The sequence below is a fragment of the Mixophyes fleayi genome, chromosome 8 (genome assembly GCF_038048845.1).
Source record: "Mixophyes fleayi isolate aMixFle1 chromosome 8, aMixFle1.hap1, whole genome shotgun sequence".
In the NCBI taxonomy this organism is placed as follows: domain Eukaryota; kingdom Metazoa; phylum Chordata; class Amphibia; order Anura; family Limnodynastidae; genus Mixophyes; species Mixophyes fleayi.
Window position 1 is genome coordinate 72,854,046 of NC_134409.1, and position 24,244 is coordinate 72,878,289.

At 43.0% G+C, this 24,244-nt stretch overlaps 1 protein-coding gene across 3 annotated transcripts in view; it reads right to left on the bottom strand.

The window, feature by feature from the left end:
* UCHL5 (ubiquitin C-terminal hydrolase L5) overlaps positions 1–24,244 on the bottom strand; it is a 117,368-nt gene that overhangs the window by 9,015 nt on the left and 84,109 nt on the right. For all 3 annotated transcript variants that reach the window (XM_075182726.1, XM_075182728.1, XM_075182727.1), the window contains 2 exons: positions 19,438–19,551; positions 2,996–3,094 (listed from right to left, as the gene is read on the bottom strand). In XM_075182726.1, coding sequence (XP_075038827.1) covers positions 2,996–3,094; positions 19,438–19,551 — 213 coding nt within the window. The remainder of the gene's footprint in view (positions 1–2,995; positions 3,095–19,437; positions 19,552–24,244) is intronic.

The window sequence follows — 24,244 nt, forward strand, 5'->3', positions numbered from 1 at the left end:
CCACAAACAAGCACCGCATGTTGGAGAAATTGACACTTTACCATTTGCTATTAAGCAAGCCTCAATTGTTTCTATATGATGCATTTAATATAAAATAGGCCATGTTTCAGAAAATACAGTTCAAGGTGCTTTACATTTTGAACTTGTTTTGCTTTTGGGTATTGCAAACTTGTCAATGCAGTTGACAGTTGTCTTCCCTCTATTGCTTATTTTAATGGAAATGTGCCATGATTTGTATAAGTTCATATGGAACATCAGTCATACATATCTTTTCTTTCTTTCTAAGATAGGAGGCTGTAAGATAACAGTGGAAGAAAGAATCTTTAACTGGCCTTAAATGTAACGGACACACCTTTGTGCACTGTGATAAGATCGTATTGGGACACAGTCTTCTGCGGCAGATCGCTGCATTTCAGACAGACCAGCCAAGGATATCACACCAGTCAACTGTTTTGGCCTAACTAGCCATTTTAAATATAGTGGATAAAACTAAACAATAAATGAGATCCTTGGCTGTCCGACACTAACTAAACACACAGGTACACCCTCTATCCTATGAGGGACCATGTGTACAACACATACAAAATATAGAGGTAATTGGTCACCTTTTGCAGAGTCTCTCAGGAGGCATCCAACCTCCTCCACAGGTCTGAGAGACTGAGTGGACTGCCTAGCAGCATTTTAACAGCACCTCATCAGTTGCAACTTCTGATTAACCAGCAACTTGCTAGCACTCTAGAAATACCGATATGGGCCATATGAATAGAGCTCTCCCTTCTCTCTCCATTCATAACCCCAGGGAGCCTTACCATCTTTTCCTACTGCTGGAAATTCTGTGGGGCTTTAGAAAGAAAAAAAAAAAAAAAAGTCTGGAACACATACCTGCCGTCTGCTTTGGTATTGTAACAGAAGCATTGGGAAAGTGGCAATTGATTTTATATAGGTAAATTGGCACAATCTTCAGGTTTGAAAAACCATAACACAATTTGAAAATATGAGCTCTAATATAGAGATGTGTGGGTTAAATCAAAAACAACCACCTGGTCTGTCTAAAATGATTAAAACCTTCCCTATCTATACCACACACTAGCTTTGCCGTATCAACTATGCCACCACCAAGGTTTTTTATGAAGGGTTGACACTCTTATTTAGAAAGCCTTCGGTTCTCCCTTAGAACTAATCTATCATAAATTACTTTAATCAGTTAACATGGACCACAATATTCTCCCCGGTTTTCAATTATGTAGCGTTTTGACCAAACTGTTGCGTGAAATTGTAAGAACACAGAGACTTGAACGTAAGCATTGTAGATGTATTTTCCATATTAAATTACACTTAAGTGCATTATATTTGTATGTCATTTTTATTAAATGTTTTATCTTATTTCTTACAAAGTAAAAAGTAAAAACACAGAATTGCTAACTCACATATATTCAAAATTCTGGTGCTGGTAGAAGCAGAAAAATAGGACACTTCAATATCAGATTGACTCCCATAGATTGTAAGCTTGCAAGCAGGGCCTTCTCACCTCTGTGTCTGTTTTACCCAGTTTGTTTATTAGTTTACTGTTTGTACCCAATTGTAAAGCGCTATGGAATATGTTAGCGCTATATAATTAAATGATGATGATGAATAGTGAACAAAAACTTGAGTCACAGTGAAGTTTTTAAACCAAGCTGCAGGGCCCACAACCCCCCTCTTCCTTTGATGTCCAAACTAAAAGGTCTGTGTTAAAGCAAATTAACGTTTTATGACTATTAGAAGGTTTTAGGACTCCCAACAGGTTTTTGTTACCCTGTCCTAACTTGTCACCAGTATGGCAGTCAAACATGATTTTATCGCCACACATCATGTCAAAAGTTCCCCTTCATCTGCATACCACACATGCCCTTGGTAAGTATGATATTGGAGAAAATGATATGACCCTATTCAGCTTGAATTGTCATTCATATATAACCCTGTCTCTGCATGTCTGAGGCTTCCCAGAGGTGTGAGATTTCACTGTCCTGAAAGATATTTACAAAGGCTTTCACTTTTACAACCTGCCATACAAGGTGCAACAATGCATCTAGGCTCTTATCTACCAGCACCCTCTAGGGAGTTTAACAAACACATGAATTTAAATAGCTCCTCTGAGCCATGTCACACTATTTGTAGGAATACATTCAAACACATATTTGCAAATGTATATGCCTAGAAATTAGCTTGCACATGACAATGTGTGTAAGAAACAGGGATACCGATCAGAAGTAATTGCGGAAAGGAAGATTAGGCTTTACATTTTCTAGCATGTATAGCACTTTACCAGGAACATAACAGCAGTAAGTACAAACAGGTTCTTATCTTTGATGTCTGAAGTTATAAATGATATGGATGTAAAGGTAACTGTCCCACAAGACAACAGCACAATTAACTACCACATAACACTATGCTCCGATGTATGTTCTGACTATATTTGGTTGCTTTTCTATTTAGTAAAAGTTATAGAAGAGGAAATACAAGCCAATAATTGGAAGTTCTTTAAAGCTCAATAACCCCTTGAAACCTGGACACATTACAGAAAGTTATTTATGTTCTAAGGAGCCAACTCTCAAGGTATTAAGGCACCGTTGACAAAAAGTCAGTGATAGGTGTGGGGTTATTTACCATGTATGACCGATGGATCCGACCTCAGTGGGGCATACGCAATTGTCAGTGTCACTAGCAATAATGCGTTAGAATAAAAACAATGGCATGTTAATAAGGGAGAACCACACATTTGTTAAATTCTGCAAATAGTCAAACTACATGCCCAAGTAGTATTGCAGCAGGAAATTGCTCTTTGAGGTGCGAAACTATTGATGTGCAATTCAAAAAACAAAACAAAACCGTGTAATTGACCATTGAAGGCAAAACGACGTTATATAAAAACAAGTTTCTGTACATCCACCAAAAACTATCGATTATGACATTCCTGTATGATTTAGACTATTAAAAATCCCCATGAAACACTAACCTTTTCCACTAGTGGTATTAACTGCTGATGTTCTGCCAACATTTTTAACAACTCCATGATGAATGGGAGATAGTTGTGTTTTCTTCGGATGTTCTCAATCTGATGAAGTAAATTGTAAAATAATTAAATACTGCATATGCACAATCAACTCAATTATATAGCTAATATAAATGTGAGACTAACTGCAGTCATGCCTTTTCTCAGAAGGCAGAACAACTAAATGTAGTTTTATAAAATTAACCAACAAATTAAATAGTGACACAAGGGACAAAGTTTACACAACTTCTAACAATACATTTCTAAATAGAGATTTGTTTAATATTCAAATTATAACATTAGACAGCATGGCTGATACAGAGTGGCCATACTCCGGTGTCAAAGGTGTCAACCTTTTTATCTGTCTCTACTCTGAACAATTGATTACCCACCAGTAAATGCTGCCATGGAGTAGAAAGGGGAAATAGAGTTATGGCTGGCAACGTGTGGGATATTGGTCTTAAAAAAAACAAAACACTGAAAGAGCTGAAAGCATTTCAATATGTTGGGTAGGTTATTAACATAAATATTTTGTTTGTAAAGTTTGAACTTGTAAATTCAATTTGGAGATAAAGCAGTTTCAAAATATTTTCCCCTTTTCCATTGCCTGTGCAAAATTGTAAGTCCGTAAAATATATACTCCAGAGTCCCTGGAGCCGTAATTGAAGTACCACAGCCCCCCCCATCCTGTCAGGCTGGCGTCAGTGGTTACCAAGATCCAGGACAATGGGGCAAAAGACCTTCCCACTGTCAGATTGTCCTGGAGCGTCCACCATCTGAGGGAAGCCTTCACCTCTGGTGACACATGTATCAGTTGTCCCTCTAATCTCAGATGGAATCCTGACCACTACATCAAGAGGTCCTAATGGAAGCAGCGCAAGTGCAGTCGACCATAAGGAATGGTCTCAAAAGTCGATACCATCTTTCCTAATAGACGCATGCACAAGTGGACCGCCGGTCTGCGTCAGGTCATAACCCGAGCCGTCAAGTTCCTCAGGGATTGAGAGTTGTCCTCTGGAAGGAAAACCTTTTGTTTGTTGGTGTCAATCATTAGTCCCAGAAAGGTCACTTTCTGACAAATCTCATAAATCGAGAAAAGTCTCAATTGATTCCATCTGTGCATCTCCAGGGTCCCGTTAGTGAGGACCAGTTGCCGATTCAGCAGGAGAGCTGAGAAGGCTTTTATGAGCAGATCGTCCATACAGGGCACTATTTTGCACTTCTCTGGAATAAAAACAGGCTACCATTACTTTTGTAAACACTCTTGGTGCTGTCAAAAGGCCAAATGTCAGAGCGCTAAATTGGTAGTGCGACGGTCCCATTGTGAATCTGAGAAGGGCCTGATGAGCCTTCCAGATAGGAATGTGATGGCAGCATCCTTGAGGTCTATAAACGTCATTAGTTGATCTGGTTCCAGTCCATTGATGACTGACCTGAGGGATTGCATTCAAAACCTGACCACCCGTAGGTGCCGGTTTAACTGCTTTAGATTAAGAACAGGCCATAAGGAACCGTTCAGCTTTGGGACCAAAGATAGATTGGATTAGAACCCCCCTTTTTTGGTGTTCCGGAACCTGGCAGATGACTCCGGCAGAAAGAGGCGCGACACATGTAAGCATCGCCTGATTCTTTCGATAGTCGTGGGGTAAGTTGGTTGCGAAGAACCAGACCCGATAGGTCTATCAGGTTGTCACGGCGGTTACCTGTGTCAGCGCCACTCCTCCGCTTCGCATTGCAGCACTTCCCCGGGTAGGTCCCGGCGGCAGGTCAGCTGATCTGGGCGGGGAATTCAAACTCCTATTTCAGGCCTGCTCTGACACACTGTAGGTGTCAGAGCAACGTGTTACCTGTATCTGGCTGCACTTCCTGTGCTTTGGCTTCCCTGGTGTTCTCCCTTGTTACTTCTGATCTCCGTGTACCGAACCAGCTATCCTTCAGACTACTCTTCTGCCTTACCCCTGGTACTGCATAACGGACAGATCTCTGTGTACCGAACCGGCTATTCTGGACTACGCTTCTGCTCCTGGGGCTGTACTGCGGATTGACTCCTGCATTCCACCAGTCTCTACTCTAGACTACTACCTTCTGAATATACGGTTAGTGATTTCAGTTATCTATTCTTCTGTGGATCTGACCGTGCCTCTACATGTCCATCTCATAGAACTCTTTCCTTACGTCAGTAGGCTAACCTGGGGGCCGCGACCTGCGGTTCTCCGGAAGCAAAACCCACCCTGCCTTGCGGCAGTTCTTGGAGAAGACCGGGAGGGCCGTTAGACTCCGCGCCCTAGGAAGGCCGGCGTTTCAAGGTAACCTTGAAACCTTACAGTTTGCTCTGACCACATATCTATCTGATGGATGGATCCGGAAACCCCTCAACCAGGGAGTTATTGGAACACTTAGCTACCCGGGTAGAGGAACAGGACAAGAACCAGGCACAGTTACTTCAGTTTCTTCAGAGCATGTCTGCTCGCCTGGACACACTTCAGGGTGCGGTGTCAGCTCAGGCAATCCAGGAAGCGGTACCTGATCCGCTACCGATTCCCCCTCAACCTGCTCCTGCCCAGGGGGGTGGTGACGCTCCTCTGCCGGTGAATTCCCAACTTTGCATCCCTAATCCTCCGAAATTCGATGGGGATCGCAAGGCCTGCCGTGGATTTTTAAATCAGTGTGATAACCAGTTCGAACTCCAGCCAGGGAACTTCCAACTTCTCTGGATGCTTTGGTCTCTTTATGTAACCAGATTGACATTAGATTCCGTGAGCGCTCTCAGGAGAAAGAAAGTTCCCGTCGTTCTCCTTTTCGTCTGGTCCCACGTTTTCAGAGTCCGGTGATGCCTGAAGAAGAGCCCATGCAGTTGGGAAGAGCTCGGCTCTCTCATGAAGAGAGGGAAAGGCGATTCAAAAATCGTTTATGTCTTTACTGCGGAGAACCTGGTCATTTGCTAAACAATTGTCTTAAGCGTCCGGGAAACGACCGAACCTAACTGACGGTGGAGAGGCCAAGTTAGGTGTACGTATTTCCTCTCCTGTTGATTCTAGTTTTTCTATTCAGGTTCTGTTACAATCCTTTGACAAACAGCTTTCTCTTCCAACACTCATTGATTCCGGGGAATTTCATAAGAGCTGACACAGTGGAGAAGTTGTCCTTACCTACCCTTCCCTTGGATTCCCCCGATTGCCATCACAGCCATTGATGGAAATCGCATTAGTGGAGGATCACTCAAGAAACATACCGTCAAGCTCTCTCTTCGCATAGGAGCCCTGCATACTGAATCTATTTCCTTGTTGGTCATTCCAGAGGCTATTAATCCTCTCATTCTTGGTCTTCCGTGGCTCCAACTTCATTCCCCTACATTAGATTGGCATAAGCCAGAAGTTCTTGCCTGGGGCCAGGCTTGTCATTCTTGTTGCCTTCCCAGAATCAATAAGTTTACCAATAATGAAGCTGCATCACTACTTACGTCCACTGGTATTCCTCTCCAATACCGTTCATTCTCGGATGTGTTTTGCGAAAAGGAGGCCTCCAAATTACCTCCCCATAGACGTTGGGATTGTTCTATTAAGCTTTTACCCGACAAAATACCACCCAGAGGACGTGTTTTTTCGCCATCACTACCAGAATCCAACTCCATGTCTACATACATAGAAGAGAACCTAGAAAGAGGCTTTATTCGGAAATCATTCTCCCCTGCAGGGACCGGCTTTTTCTTTGTTAAAAAGAAAGACGGGGGTCTACGTCCATGTATAGATTATCGTGGGCTGAATGCCATTACTGTGAAAAACAAGTACCCGTTACCATTGATTTCAAAGCTATTTGATAGAATAAAAGGCGGTTATTTTTTCCAAATTAGACTTGAAGGGTGCCTACAATTTGATCCGTATTAAGCAAGAGGATGAATGGAAAACTGCGTTCAATACCCATGATGGACACTTTGAATATTTAGTTATGCCCTTTGGGTTATGTAATGCCCCCGCAGTGTTTCAAAACTTCAATCAACGAAATTTTTCAAGATTTTCTCTACCAGTTCGTGGCGATTTACCTGGATGATATCCTGATATTCTCTCCTGACATTGTGTTGCCTCGCCATCATGTTTCCTTGGTGCTTGAACGCCTTCGGATACATCAACTGTTTTGTAATTTGGATAAATGTATCTTTGAAAAAAGTCATATTCCCTTTCTTGGACACGTGATCTCTGGATCTGGACTATGCATGGATTCCGAGAAACTAAAGGCAGTTTCCGAATGGCCTCAGCCGATAGGTCTAAAAGCAATCCAACGTTTCATAGGCTTTGCCAAGTATTATCGGCATTTCATCAAAGGCTTTTCTTCAGTGATCGCACCCATTACTGCACTAACTAAGAAAGCCATCAATACTAAACTTTGGCCTCCTGAGGCAGAAAAGGCCTTCTCTTCCCTAAAGAAAGCATTCACGACAGCTCCCATCCTTCATCAACCAGATCCTACTTTTCCTTTCTTTCTTGAGGTCGATGCATCCTCTGTGGGAGCGGGGGCTATCTTGTCACAGAAGGACTCCGGTAGAAGATTATCTCCTTGTGGTTTCTTTTCCCATAAACTTTCTGTTGCTGAGAAGAATTATGGCATCGGAGATAGGGAACTCCTGGCCATCAAATTAGCCTTAGATGCATGGAGACATCATTTGGAAGGAGCTAGGTTTCCTATCACGATTTTTACAGATCACAAGAACCTTCTATATTTACAAACAGCTTCTTGTTTAAACCCTCGGCAAGCCAGAAGGTCCCTGTTTGATATGATCATCACCTTTAGACCAAGATCTAATAACAAGAAAGCAGATGCTCTTTCGCGATCCTTTGATGCCACGGATGCTATAGAGCAGGCCTGTCCAACCTGCGGCCCTCCAGGTGTTGTGAAACTGCAAGCCCCAGCATGCTTTGCCAGTAGACTACCTGTTGATTGCTGGAAGGGCATGCTGGGACTTGTAGTTTCACAACATCTGGAGGGCCGCAGGTTGGACAGGCCTGCTATAGAGGATACTCCTAGACCCATCCTGGGTCCGAAATGTATACTGGCCACCACCCCTGCTCATCTAGTGATTCCTCCCGGGAAGACCTTTGTTTCTCCTCGTCTTCGATCCAGACTCCTCAAGTGGGCTCACACCTCTCGGTTCTCTGGTCATGCTGGGATCAAGAAGACTCTGGATTTTGTCTCCCGTAATTACTGGTGGCCATCTATTCACTCTGATGTCCGGGCGTTCGTTACGGCTTGTTCCACCTGTGCTCAGAACAAGGTACCTCGGCAAGCCTCCTATGGGTTGTTACAACCTTTACCCATTCCGGATCGTCCATGGAGTCATCTCTCCATGGACTTTATCACTGATTACCCAAACCACGGAAAAGCCTCTTGAAGAGGGTAAGTCACAGACCGTTTCTCTCGGGCTGCTCATTTCGTACCTCTAAAAGGCCTTCCATCTGCTCCGGTGCTGGCACAACTTTTTATAAAGGAAATATTCCGTCTCCATGGTTGCCCAGAGGTCATCGTTTCAGACCGTGGAACACAGTTTGTTGCAAGATTTGAGAACCTTTTCTCGTGTTTGTGGAATCAAACTGAATTTTTCCTCTGCATACCACCCCCAAAGCAATGGTCTCACGGAGAGGACTAATCAAGAGCTCGAAAAATTCCTCAGATGCTTCATTTCAGCTAAACATGACGACTGGGTTGATTTGTTACCTTGGGCAGAATTTGCTCACAATAATAATTCTCATGACTCTACATTGGTTTCCCCCTTTTTTGCTCTCCAAGGCTTTCATCCTAGAGTTCCTCCTTTTAATGATTTGCCTACATCCGGAATTCCTGCTGTAGATTCCATGTGGTCAGACTTCTCGTCCAGGTGGGGTATAATCAAACGTAACCTGCTTCACGCCACTGCCAACAGCAAAAAGGCGTTTGATAAGAAAAGGAGACCTTCCCCATTACTTTCTCCTGGCGATAAGGTATGGCTATCTACGCGGAACCTTCGTCTGTTGGTTCCTTCTAGGAAATTCGCTCCCCGTTTCATTGGACCCTTCAAGATCTTGGAAGTTATTAATCCAGTAGCTTTCAGATTAAAGTTGCCTCCTACTTTAAGGATTCCCAACGTGTTTCACATTTCCCTCCTCAAGCCACTTGTCATTAATAAATTTTCGTCTTCCAAGAGACCTCCTGCCGCTGTCTCTACGCAAGATCATGAATTCGAGGTCAAGGAAATTCTAAAGTCTCGCATTTCCAGAGGTTCTCTACAATTCCTGGTTGATTGGAAAGGCTACGGACCAGAGGAGCGTTCATGGATTCCGGCACGTGATCTACATGCTCCAGTACTGTTAAGAAGATTCCATGCCAAATTCCCTCAGAAACCTTATAGGCTGTCCGGTGACCATCCTTAATGGGGGGGGGGGGGGGGGGGTACTGTCACGGCGGTTACCTGTGTTAGCGCCGCTCCTCCGCTTCGCACTGCAGCACTTCCGGGTAGGTCCCGGCGGCAGGTCAGCTGATCTGGGCGGGGAATTCAAACTCCTACTTCAGGCCTGCTCCGACACACTGTAGGTGTCAGAGCAACGTGTTACCTGTATCTGGCTGCACTTCCTGTGCTTTGGCTTCCCTGGTGTTCTCCCTTGTTACTTCTGATCTCCGTGTACCGAACCAGCTATCCTTCAGACCATTCTACTGCCTTATCCCTATTACTGCATAAACGGACGGATCTCTGTGTACCGAACCGGCTATTCTGGACTACGCTTCTGCTCCTGGGGCTGTACTGCGGATTGACTCCTGCATTCCAAATTTTGCAGACCCACTGCTAATTGGTAAGCCCATGTTTCCATCACCCTGGCAATATAGGTCTGAATGATGTACCTGCCGCGGTGTAGAGAGACTTTAAAAAAAACCTTCTATTTTGCGGTCAGTATTATCCTGCAGGGTGGCTGTCCCTGGAATAGGAAGTGTGGTATGTCGTGCCAAGCACGCCACCAGTGAATCAATCCTTGGAACCTGTTCCCAACGGTTGAGTTCCTCCTCCTGTAATGGATATAAAGCCAGATACCTTCGAACAGTAAATTTCCTATCTGGTTGTTTCCAGGATGCTTTCGCTATTTTCTACAGTTCTGCTGATGGAGGAAAGCAGATTGCATGTTTCCTAGCTTTAACAAAACTTTGATCTGATTTTCTAGTCTCTTCTAGATCCAGAATACCTAATGTCTGACCAACTGCTACCACCAGATCGTCAATACCTTGATATCTGGACTCTTAAGACTCTTCTGGGCCTATGAGCTGTGTAGAATCAGATCAGTTCAACCTCCTCTTCTGACGATCGCTCCGAACCAGAGAGGGTCAGAAGGGGGTTAGTGGATAGGTGTCGTTCTTTTTGGGTAAGGATCTTGGCGCATCCAAGAACTGGGTTAACCTATCAAGTCCTCTAACTAGTGAAGCCGACCAAGCCGATTCCCCTATAGGAGGATCTTGTGAGGCGAGGATAGACGGACCCTCAGCCTGTCCTAAGTCTGTGGACTCTGCTGTCCCCGTAGTCCTGCCTGTTACGAGGGGGTCAATTGCAACTGAGGTAGAGGGGAGAACTGCCGCAACCGCTGGAATCTGTTGCTTTAGATAGCAGCGTAACCAATGTCTGAACCCAGTGTCAGGGCATTTGTCCATGCAGACGTTTCCGCTAGTGGTGGTGCGCTAACCTGAGCCTGCACGGCCACTGTACCCCTGCTGCAGTCAGCAGAAAGCGCTCCCAGGTGCTCTAGTCCCATTTGTAACTTATCTTTACACTTGGAACAGGTATAATATTTTGCCCAAGGTGCCTTTCCCTTACCAGACTTTTTTTTATGGGAACAGTAGAACAGTAAAAGAATGAAATTCAGGCACTCACTCACAAACCCAGAGATGCTAACTAACCTTTGACAGTCAAAAAATAGTATCCCTTGCAAGGCTATGTGTTACGCAAATAGTATTCTATATTTTATTAAAAAATGCTATTGCAACAACAACGTTTGTTTCAATATACCCCTATCTATAATATAGAGATATATGAAAAGTGGTACTTAGCCCTCCAATCAGGCTAAGATGTCTTATGGAGCAGGAGAGGTCTGTCAGCAACTAAGTGTCCCAGAGAATGTCTGCTACCCATTTCCCAGGCAGTGTTTGGCACCCTTGGAATAGTTCACTTGCTTCAGACTGCAGAAGGGTAAGGGGGGGTACTCTATCCTTAGTACCCGCTGACTGCACTTTTTCCTGCTCCTCAAGTTTTCTCTGTTAAAAAGGGTGATCTGCTGCATCTATATTATGTAGCAATCGCAAGTAGCAGATTTCTGGTTGCCTTTTTCTTGATTGCACAAGTTTCCCCCCCCTCATTTGCTGAGGAGGGGACTCTGTATAATCCAGTATGGCAGCCCCCGACGATCCGATTTACCAGCGCTTTTGTTGTTTAGGCAGCGGCTATCAGCGCTGACTGATTGTTAAATATGAAAAAAACAAAACAAAAACAACTTTCGATGTAAGTGAGAGCCAGACTGCTCTCACTGTCGGAATAAGTGTGCTCTGTGTAAGCTAAGAGCACACTGCTGCAAAAAGAGGATTTTTGTACTTACGTTAAATCAGTGGGTTTCTCCGATTCCGTCTGGGGGACATTGCTTACCATGGGTTGTGGAGGGGAGCATGGGGAGTTGGCACCTAGCTAGTTAACTTTAAGCCACTGGTGACAGACCCCTCCCCTCTACAATCCCCCTGCTATTTCCCAGTTAATCAAACAGCCCAAAAGGAGAAAAGGCCAATCAACAAAGAGCACACAGAGGAAAAGCAGAAGGGAGGGATCGCAGTGTCCCCCAGACGGAATCAGAGAAACGGATTCAATGTAACATGCGGACAGAGGACCAGGTGGCTGCCCTGCAAAACTGGTCCGCAGAAGCCCTATTTCTCGCTGCCCATGATGCCCCTACCGATCTGGTGGAATGGGCCGTAAGCCTCTCTGGCACAGGATGGTTAGCCCTTATGTAAGCCTGTTTAATGGTTGCCTTAATCGATCTTGCAATGGACTGTTTTGAGGCTGGCCAGCCTCCTATTAAAATCAAAAAGGACAAACAGCGAATCTGGGAAGTTCTCTTAACATAAATACGGAGAGCCCTAACCACATCTAACTTCTCCATAGACTGCTGATCAGAATGAGAAGCCGACGTTCCGGTCTTTACCCCAATTTTCTGGTTCAAATGGAATGCTGAAACAACCTTCGGAAGAAAAGAAGGCATAGTTCTTAAAACCGCTCTGTCCTAGTGAAAAAACAAATAGGGTTCTAGACAAGACAGAGCTCCCAATTCTGAAACGCTGCGTGCAGACGCAATCGCTAAAAGAAAAACGACTTTCCAGGTCAAAGACCTAAAATCTGCCGCGAGTAATAGTTCAAAAGGGAGTCTTGTAAGCATATCAAGTACCAGGTTAAGATCCCATGGTGCTGTAGGCGGAACGTAGGGAGGCTGAATATGTAAGACTCCCTGAAGAAAAGTCTTGAGGTCTGGCAAATCCGCTAACTTCAGGTGAAAGAAAACTGAAAGCGCCGATACTTGAACCCTTAAGGAACCTAAACGGAGATCCGCTTCCAGACCATCCTGAAAAATGCCAATAATTGAGGGAGACGAAAAGAAGACGTGTGACAGGATTTATTTTCACACCATCTGATATAGGCTCGCCAAATACGATGATAGATGCGAGCTGAAACCGGCTTCCGAGCTCGCAGTACAGTGTTCACTACACTGGGCGAGAAACCCCTAGCCCTCCATAGCCTGGCTTCAACAGCCGTGAAATTGAGCCAAGGTAAATCCTGGTGACGAAAAGGACCTATTTGAGCAGATACTCGCATTGCAGCTGCACTCCTCGTTCCTCCCCGTCTGTTGACATATGCCACAGCCGTGGCATTGTCGGACTGGATGGCCCTGAAGAAGAGTCTGGGGCCCCCCGAAGAGCCAAAAGAATTGCTTTCAACTCTAGCGTGTTGATGGATAGGGCCGATTCCTGAAGTGAACAAAGCCCCTGGAGCCGGAGATACAGGACTACAGCCCGCAACCTTTTAGGCTGGCGTCTGTTGTGGCTATGGTCCGTGACACGGAGCAAAGGACCTGCCCACCAACATGTGATCCTGAATCAGCCACCATTGAAGCGATTCTCTCGCATCCGGAGACAGCAGGATTTTCTGGCGATCCAAATGTAGGTGGGATCCTTACCATTTTGCCAGGAGATCCCACTGGAAGCACCGTGAATAAGCCCGACTGAAGAGGATCGTCTCGAAGGAGGCCACCATCTTTCCTAGAAGACGCATGAACAAATAAATTGAGGGACTGGAGGAGGACAAGACCTGAGCTGTTATCCTCTGAATCTAACTGGTTTTGACCGCAGGCAGAAACACCTTCTGCTGACTGGTGTCCATGATGAGCCCCAGGAAGACAATGCGTTGACACGGAACCACCTGGGATTTCTTAAAGTTTATCAGCCATCCATGGCTCTCAAGGAAAGCTATGGTGAGGGATAAGTGCTGATGTAAGCAAATCTCAGGTGGATTTGAAGAGGAGATCGTCCAAGTAGGGCACGACCTGAACTCCCTTTAAGTGAAGACACGCTGCCATCACCGACATGATCTTTGTAAAGACCCATGGAGAGGCCGAAGGGAAGAGCCCGAAACGGATAGGAGGCCCCCACTGTGAATCTCAGGAGAGACTGATGACCGCTCCAAATGGGAACGTGGAGGTATGCGTCCTTTATGTCTATGGAAGCCATAAACGGATTTCTTTCCAAGCTGTTTATTACTGACCTCAGGGACTCCATCCGAAATTTGTCCACTCGTAAGTGCACATTGAGGTTCTTTAGGTTTAAGATGCATCGAAAGGACCCGTCCGGCTTCCGGACAAGAAAATGATTTGAATAAAAACCCTTTCCTTTTTGCTTGTCTAGGACCCTGCAAATAACTCTTTGCGAAAGAAGAGGCGACAACCCTGTATATCGCGTGTCTTTTTGGATCTCGGGGTAGCGGGGTTACAAAGAAACGATGTGGAACCGGACCCAGCAGGTCTATCATGTAACCCCTTGATATAATGCCCCGAATTCAAGGATCCTGAGATGACGCTGCCCACTGTTCCTGAAAAAGGGACAGAAGTCCCCCCACTGACACCACCTCCTGGAGAGTAAAGTGGCAGTCAGGACGCAGGCTTCTCCTGAGCCTTGGGGGCCCGACGCCTAGATGCGAATGAGGACCTACCTCTGACTGAGAAGCCTCTAGAATTCGGTTGTCTGCCCCTAAATGACTGGCCCCTAGGAAAGGAGGTCACTCGAAAGGACTGCCTGAAGGAGCTAAAACGGGGGGCCCGGCCTCTGCTTGTGTGCACTGGCAAAAAAGTGCTTTTGCCATCCGTTGCCTGAGAAATCATACTATCTAACTCCGGACCGAACAAATCTGCTGCTGAAAAGGGAATGGTTTCAAGGGATTTCTTAGATTCTGAATCCACCTCCCAGGATTTCAGCCATAACGTTGTTCTTGCTGAAATTGAAGCAGCCTGAATAGAGGAGGACAGACGCAGTGTTCTGAGCTGCCTCATAAAAGGTACCCCAATGCCTCTTTCAAACATAAAGCTAGGGGAAGTAATTCTGAGTTCTGTAAGGCCTCTTATATTTGCTCTGCCCATGCTTCCATGGCTCTAGCAACCCAAGCTGAAGCAAATGTGGGTCTAAAGGAAGAACCCGCTGCTACAAAGAGATTTTAGTTAAGAATCAACTTTGCGGTCACTGGAGTCCTGCAGAGTTGCTGTGCCCGGGACTGGCAGGATAGTGTGCCGGGCTAAACGGGCTACTGGAGTATCTACTTTAGGGATTCCTTCCCAGCGAGCCACGTCCTCTTCCTGCAATGGGTACAAGGAGGAGAATCTCTTTGGAATAGAGAACCTTTTATCAGGCTCCCTCAGCAATATCTCTCAGTTCTACAGAAGGAGGAAACCGAATAACCTTCCTTTTGGCTTTCTTAAAAAGACTTCTGTCTATAGAACTAGGATCCTCCCTTTCTGGGAGGTCCAGGGCCTGCCTCACTGCTAAAACCAAATCATCAATACCCTGGTATCCAGCGTTTTTTCTTCCTGATCCAACAGTTGAACCTGGTCAGAATCAAAATTTGTTTCCCCTTCCTCTTCGGAAAAACCCTCTGAATCCGAAAAGGGACAGTAGAGGATTAGCGGATCTAAACCGCTTTCTTTTAGAAGGGGGCAAATCTGGGGATTCAAGCAACTGGTTAAGCCTATCTAAACACTTTATAAATGCTGAGGACCATGCAGGTTCTGTCGGGACAGGGACCTGATCCGATAATAAAGAGGAAGGTCCTTCTATAGCCGTTTCAGTAGAAACGGTCGCAGCAGGAAGCCCCAAAGCTGTAACTGCATTATTTGACACAGCAGGAAGAGCTGCCACACTTGTCAGTAACTGAGTAGATTGAGTGATAATCTGTGCTAAAGAGGAAACAGACTGTCAGAGAAGCCACCCAGGCCGGCTCCTCCATCAGCAGGGCTGGAGTGTGCCGGGTTTGCGCAGAGGGGCCCCCCCTTCTCAATCAGAGCGCCAACATGGTAATTTAACCTTACATCTAGAACATGTAAAATAGTTAGCCATAGGACCTTTTCCTTTATCTGTCATTTCACAAAGGAAAGAAACACCAAACACACCAGATTTGAATTTAGAGAGTGAGATTGAGAGAGACAGTGAAGAAAACAAGTAATCAATTAATCTAGAATAAAAGTTGTACTTGTGTTAAATAAACAATGTGATATTTTGGCAAGTAAGAGAACCACAATATAACCCCTACTAGCCCACTTTGTAATCTCACAAAACACAGAATCTATCAGTAAATGCTTAATAAATCAGATACTTAGCCAAACAGGCCAAAACAGGGGAGAAGTCCAACAGCAGTGTCCTGGTATCTGCTCCCATCGAGATGTCTTCTTTCCCGGGCTTCTCTTGGCGCCAGAAGCCCGGACTGTTCCAACTGTGCAGAAGAGTAGGGGAGCTCTATGTAGTCTTAGCTCTCCCTCCTCCGTTAATGCTGTCTCTCCTCTTTATAATTTTTTTATGAAAAAAATTCACTATGCGCATCGGCAGAGTAATGGTGGTCTCCTGCAGCGGTTCTGTACCCCGATGCCCCCTCCTATCTTCGAGGGGGGATCTTGGTATTGCGTCCTGTTCCCCGCGGACAAAATCCAAGATGTTCCCCGCGGACAAAATCCAAGATGTCCGCCGGTATATGTATCCGATAACCGGCGCTCTATGCCTGCTGTGGCAGCGCCGGTTATCGGGGAGGCTCAGAGAGTGACACCCAGAGACACCCTATTCTCTGCCAGTGAGAGCCTTCGCTCTCATCTGACAGAGCAGTGTCTGCGCTGCTATTCTGATCTTTCATTTTTTTTATTCAGATCTGCCATCAAAATAATAGCCTATATAAAGAAAAAATTAACAAAATTAACAGTTAAAAAAAATAAAATAAAAAAAAAATCAACTAGCAGTACATAAAACACAGCCCAACTCCTTGGGCACATAGAAAAACTGGGAGATAGCAGGGGGATTGTAGAGGGGAGGGGTCTGTCAGCAGTGGCTTAAAGTTAACTAGCTAGGTGCCAACTCCCTGAGCTCCCCAACACAACCCATGGTAAGCAGTGTCCCCCAGACTGGATGAAAGAGAAAAATAAGTTAAATTAGGATAAAAATAGTTAAGTGACCAAGGATGAAATTATTCTAAGACTGGAGAGGCTACATGGGGTTGCAGAGGGAAGGGGTTTGTCAGCTTTGATACATTAACAAAGTTAACCTGTTAAGTACCAACTCCACCTTCACTCTCACTAACCATGGTAACAGTGTCCCCCCAGGTAGGATGAAAGAAATAGTGCAACATCACAAATAAGTTAAATTAATATACTTATTACACTCACTTGGTATTTATGTTTTCCTTTACTCAAAACCGCTCTTTCATGCATATATCTTTCTATATGGATTTTTAGCCCCTCCTTTTCTATGCCCATTTTAATAGACCAGCTCTGAGAGGGATTCAAAGGGTTAAGGAAAAAGTGGAGCTGTGTGTTGTAGGGGATGAGAGTGTTTAAACTAGAGATATATATATATCTCTAACTTCATATTTATACAGGAACACCAAGAATCAGATAGACAGCGCCATTTCATGATTTGACACACGTAATGTATCAGAATGATTAATAAACTAGGACTCAATCTTACTGGACACTTTTTCAAGTAGTAAATTACAGATAGGAAGAGGTCTTATGTTATGAAGATTTAGAAGTATATAGTTTTAAAATTGGTTCATGTTTTTAATAAAGGTGTATCGCAGAAAAATAGATTTTTCACCAGCAATTAATGTAACTACATTAAAATTAAGTAGGAGGGTAAACTCCTTCTGCCAGCCTTTAAATATGGCAGCGGCAACGGAATCTAAGTTTTGAGAAAGTACTAACTCTATAAGATTAAATACGTCTGTGACGGGGACAAGTTGACAGAGGACATACCGAGGACAGGAACGTCTGTGTATACAAACAGTGGAGTCTAAATTCGATCCGGTACCCGAATACTGTTAGGTTATAATTGCTGGAATTCTCCACTTAGAGAGATGTTGCATAAAACTTGATCAAGAGCACTCCAACGTAACACAGATGCTTATAAACGGAGGGTAATGACAGCTTTATGTATGGAACTCTCTAACAAAGTTGAGTTCCATAGTAGAGACTGTTTAATACTAAACGTGCTTTTGATAACTCATACTGCCTTCATGCCTGCTACCATGTTGGTGATTTTAGTCAATAAGTGATACAAGAAGGAATAAATATTCAGGTTTCAATTTTTATACATGCAAGACAATTTCTGCCATGGTTGATTTTGGCTTGAAATAATTTAGACAAAAAATAGTTTATTGTTTTGTTTATTAGAGAAAGTAGAGGCTTCCAAGCGATGTGTGGTCTGCATCCAACACTACCCACACACCTCAAAAACAATCTGTTTAAGTCAGGAATTAATCTGCCCTTGTCTTTTTATCCACCTTTGTGTTATTCCAGCATAGTAGCAGTATTTTGTTTCTATGCTGCATTGGTTCCAGTGTATATGGACTTTCTAGTCTCCTGTTTGAGTCCGCTTACTCAGTTTCCACACTCCGCTCTTTAGTCCACCCTGAAAGGATCATTTATTGTTCCATCTGATCCTTTACTGACAATTCTAATTACTTTAGGTTTTATTGCCAGAATGAAACAGGGAAGAATACCGGAATTTTGGGAGGGGAAAAAATGGTCCCAAACACAATGGAGTCACTCAAAAATAAAGAAGATGAAAGTGGTACAATGCACCAGTTAAAGCCCAGATCTCAGTCCCATTGATAAGCTGTGGCACTATTTATTGTTAAAGCTAGACAGGATGCAGAAGCTTCAGACTAGCCTTAACAACCTGGACCAAATGTGACTGGAATATAGGGACAAAATCACACTTAGTGTACAAAGCTGTAACATACTTATCTAGAAGATATAAATCAGTTGTTGCTGCAAAATGGTGCTCTATTAAAAAAAACCTAAAAGTGCGGGGATTCAATACTCATGCAAACAGCATGTTTCACTTTTTCTTCAAGATTTTTTAACATTGATTTTTTAGAATAAAAACTAAAATAAATTCTGCTTCAGGGCTTCAAAATAAAAATGCCAGAACAAAAAAAATAAAATAAAAATAAAAAATGCATCTGTAGAATTGATATTCAGTAAACATATACTTATTACAGTGCCTTACAAAATCTTCTAATAGTTCTTTAAAATAAATATATTTACTTCTCTAAAAAAAAATAAAGTATAATATTACTGACCTTTTGCCATGGGAAGAGTAAGTGTCAATTTGTGGGCATTTTAGTGCCAACTCCTAGCCCAATGTGATCATGAAAGTACTCTGTGCTTGTTATTTTTATTTTCCACTTAACGGAAATGCATTAAGAGTTTAGAAATCTCATGGACCACACATATTGCCTGCACTAATAAGTTCACTGTAAACTGAAATCATGTATGGGAGCAGACATATTGAGCAAACATACAGTTTGATTCAGAAGCCAGCCCACCTTGTTCTAGTGTACACAGCTAGACAATGAATATAAATCTTCTATGTATCACTAGGATCGGTGTGCTCTACTAACAGCAATATACATGAGCTGGAAGGGGGTGAATTACATGAACCTCTGTACACAAATCAACACATTTTCTCAAGGTATTGAGAGCAATAGAACATGTAAATAATACAGTGAACAACCACAATGTTCAAAAATTTAAAATCTAAACTACTCTAAATATATTAAGTGGTCTTTGAAGCATATGATTGTCTGGAGTAAAGTAAAGAAATGTAAAATGAACCTTGTATTTTTTACTCTTTTGGTTCTCTTCTTCCAGAAGGAGTTGATATTTAGTAACTTCGGACTGTATTGAGCTTATAAGGCTGTTGCAGTGATCAGTTTCCATTGGCTCTACCTGTCATTAAACAGAAACATAAAAAAAAAGCGATTCAGAAACAAATGGTCACTTTCTGCGTTCCTGACTTATAAGGGCTATACAGGATTCCAGTATTCAATCTTGCACTTACCACACAGGTTTTAGATTTGCTGAATCAGCCCCAAACAGTTCTCACACACCTATGATATGCCACTACCTATTAACCAGAGCAATAGGTTCCCTAGTACAAATATACCAAATATGCAACTATGCTAGTGGACAACTTACACACCAGCATTCAAAGGGTTAAGACCTCTGTACACATTGGCACACCATATGCCATTTGCTTGTTAAAAGGGATAACAATTCACATACCAGCAATCAAAGAGTTAACCATTGTGAATCTAAAGTTTTTTTTTGTTTTGTTTTTTAAACAGATTTGTTAGTATAGTCAAGGACAAAAAAACTTTACATTTTAGATTTAATATACAAAAAGGTAAGGGCCACCTGGATATAATAAAACAGACCAGATTCAATGACATACAAAAATAAATTAAATACAATCAAGAAAATAAAAGATGGTGGCATGGCTAAGTTGCCATTGACAGGAGTCACGTCACTGCAGAGCTCTCGCTGAACCCAGCATCTATCACCACATATCGGGACACCCGTCCCCAAAGGGTACTTCAACAATATAATTTAGTTGGGACTTCCCAACTGAGTGCCAAAGCAATTCTTATCTCCAAAAGATGAGCGGAGGATATACCAGAGGGGGCCCACCTGAAACCTATGTTCCAGCATTGGCGGTGGTGGACCCTTGGATGCAGACAGCACTGATTTGACTGAGAACTGCCTATTACATTTGTCAGCAGTCAGCTAGTGAGACTGCCCTGCCCCTTGGAGAATTTTGAGACTCCAGCCTAGGAAATCACTGACAAGAGTTTGATTTGTGTTAGCCGCTTTATTGATTACTAGGTCAGAGTCTGAATCACCTACCCAACATGGATAACTAACTATAGACTACCAGAGACAATCTCTGCCCACTTCACGACCTCTGACCATTGAGGAAACCCCCAGCCCACCCTGGTAAATCTCCTTTGTCAAAACTTGTCACATGTTTAAGAAAATGAAAAAAAAAAAAAGTGCTAAAATTTACAGAGAATAAACACTTACATATTATATACTCCATATGCCTGGGACAAGGCAGTCTACAAATTAAATTCAGTCATAAGAGCTGAAAATTTGCCTTCTCATAAAGAATATTTAAACAGGTTTCACTGGTGGGACATACAAGGGGACAGTATATGCTAGTGTGGGGGAAGAAATGTAGCCTGGGTATCAATTACAGTTTGTCCTAAAATAGCCCAAAATCTTTTACCTTCCATAAACTTCTGTTGGGCATCTCGCGGAGACAACCATAATATACAGGTAGTAACCTTACACACATTTACCATTTGCATATCGAAGTATGACATAAGAATCATAACATTAGTAAATATTCCAGAAGACATGAGTACAGTGGTCTCTCTGTAAAGCAGTTAATTCAGACAATTTATGAGTTTTCTGTAAAAGTACAAAGTGTCACAATGATTTCTCAAAACATGAGGAAAAAAAATTGTAATAGGCTTTGAAGTTTATATTTTCTGTATAACGCAAAGGTAGCTGGTGTTCTTTGTATTCGCCTAAAAGTTTCTGGCCACCCATCATATGGCTTTCACGGTTCTATGAAAAAAAGTTCACATGAAAAACCCCACAGGAAAATTGCTCACGGATAAAACCCCTACAGACAAATGCCCACAAGAAAAATACCCACAAATAGTCATTTAAAATTACTATACAAGTCTCTTAAATGACTGCTAGACAAAAGTGGCCTGTGTATGAAAAGAGCTTTAATGCTCGAGTGTGCATGTTTGTAAAGGAAATCGATAAAAAAAAATAAAAAAAAAATTAAAAAAAAATAGAAAACAGCAATTTAATAATACATTTTTAACCCATAATGAGAGTAGCCCCACAGAGGGCCCCGACATTAAAGAATTTAAACAGATTTTTTATGACATTTGCCAGTATTCTTCTGTAATTTAGTTTATCTTTCACCTGCTCATATTGCTGCACAGAAGTGGTAACAATGTCATGGAGTGCTTCATATCACCTCTAGGTAACCTGCATATGCATTAGCTAGTGTTAATTTGTGGCAAGTCAAGTCCCTCTGCAGTCCATCATATAAAAACCGCACGTGAGGATGACTGCAGAGAAATCGGGAATTAAGAGCATTGTGAAATCGATGACAACAATTTGTAGTTTTTGGCGAATGTTCCAGGCCTGCATCATGATAATTCCATGTTGCTACAGAAAACTAAGGATCTCTACCTGCTGCATCCTCAATATATGTAGAAAAGTACGTGAGCACCTCATTATAGCTGTCTTCATCTGGAAATGTGCAACCCTTCTGACATCATAGGTTGGAACAAAGGCTAATGCAGCAAGATACTTCATTCTACTTTTTAGGTTCATATTAGTTTCATATTCAGTCTTCAAGACAACATTGTGGATTTTCCTAATGAGACTGACACAGATGAAAATAAACACTTTGACCTCAGCCCACGGAAAGGCAATCCTAACTGCATTCATACAAGCCTTCTCAAAATAGACTAAAACCTTTTGAGGTTCCAGATCTGGAATCAATAGCTTCATTATTTCAAACATTCTATTATAGGGATCCATGTTCTTTTTTGTAGTATAATGTGAATACATGGTGGATATGTATTACCGACCTTGGCATGTCACGTGTAAAGTTGGTAAAACATATTTGGCACTTATCAAAGTACCATCTAAATAAATGGTATTTTTTTTTTTTTTTTTTTAATTCCAGCATAAAGATCCCTATCACCTAAAACCAGAATTCTGTCTGAATTATCCACAACTGAATCGTGAAGAATCAATTTACTATACTGTTCAGGAATGTCAACATTTATGGTTTTTGAATTGGGCAAATAACTGTGCGATAGAGAAGACTTCTTGCGAAAGAAGATTGTCAGGGCATTTGGGCAAATATATCATTAGTTAACCCTGACAACCTGTCCCATCACATTGCGAGGAGTGGCACATGCTGCTCATGTCTTGCCTCATTTTGCTTCCGGCAATGTTTGCAGCTGCTTTTTGAGAACAAGAGTCATGGCAATGTTCTGTTAGTTCTTGAACGTAGCACAAGATTCTTAAACTCCACATCAGCATTCCAGGACTTAAGCCAGAGAGTCCAATGGGCTGAGACCGCAGAGGCAGAAATCCATGTCCCAATAAGTTCCAACGGCCCAAAATAGTCCGTAGCTCTCTGAATCTGATCTATCAAAAGGATGCAATCCAGATGCTAACTTGCAAGCTAAGCTACTCAGACCAGCATTCCACAGCTTTGCTTACCCAAAAAGATACAAAGGTGGACCTTAATAAGGCTGCTGCTGCCACGAAAATGAACTTAAGGACACCCTCAACCCAACGGTCCAAATCATCGTGTGGCTGCACTGGGAATGGTAGTTGTCTTTGACAAGCTCACACAACAAGGGACTACCTTGGGATGCATTTTATATTTAGCAATATCCTCACTGGGAAGAGAATAGCAGGACTGCAGCCTACAGGACACCTGGAACTGCCCAAACAGCAGAGTTCCAAGCCTCACCCAACAAATCCTTCAGCTAGGAAGAGAGTAAAAAGAAAGCTTTTCTACCTCCATTTAAACCGAGAAGGCTCTGCAGTCTCAGGGATGCCACCTTTCGCATGTCCAACACCTGGTGCACAGCCAGTAACAATTCCTCCACCCTCCGACAGCCAGAGGAGGAGTCCTCCACATCCGACCCAAAAAGTACATTGCCCTAAACCTGGAAAGAACAGAATCTGACTCAATCCCAGGGTGGCGCCTCCACCCTTATGCACTTATGCAAGGAAGATTAGAGTAGTGGACTCCAACATCACCTCTAAAGAGGGCAAAATCAAAACCAGGCCCTGTACCAAAGTCGCTAGACCTTTGACCCAAGAGACTGTTCCTGGCTGTCAAGGCAATTTAGGGTTGCCTCCGGCACAGGTAAGCATAGTCAGAAGTCACCCCAGCTTTATTTCTCAAGGATCTACTCTAATGATGGACACAGAATAAAAGACAGAAGCAGCACACAATCAGGGAAAACCAAAGTGAGCCTGCAATATATCCCTAAAGCACAAAAATCAGAGACTAACCACTCAGAAAACCAAGCCCACAACCTGGTACCTTGCAGATGAAAGGACATGTGAGTGCTGGAACTCCATGCTGTTCAGTTGTCTGCACAAGTGGAGTGAGACCAACAGGGAGAGAGAAGCACCTTCTCCCAGGGTTCAGCACTGGATTGGAAGGTATCCTGAAGGACAGCCCCAGGTCATTCCACATCAAAACCAACACAGGGTTTCAAGCTGACAGTTTAAATTTGGTACAATAAATGGTATCATGGGTGTAAAGAACACCCCCATATCTTAGGCCGATATGTGCACTGGTTTTGAAGTTATACGCCTTTAAAGTTGCGAATAACTTGCTTTTAACGGTTTTTGTTTTTTTTAAATTGCATTTGTAGCTTACCTGATTGAGCTAGAGAGTTGGGCAAGGTCTCATTTTAAATCTCTTTATGGGCTTTCATATGATCTAACACAGCATCATGTTTCAAATTAAATTGTAAAATTTTCAAATGCAAAATTTTGATTCTCAAAAAGCCCTATT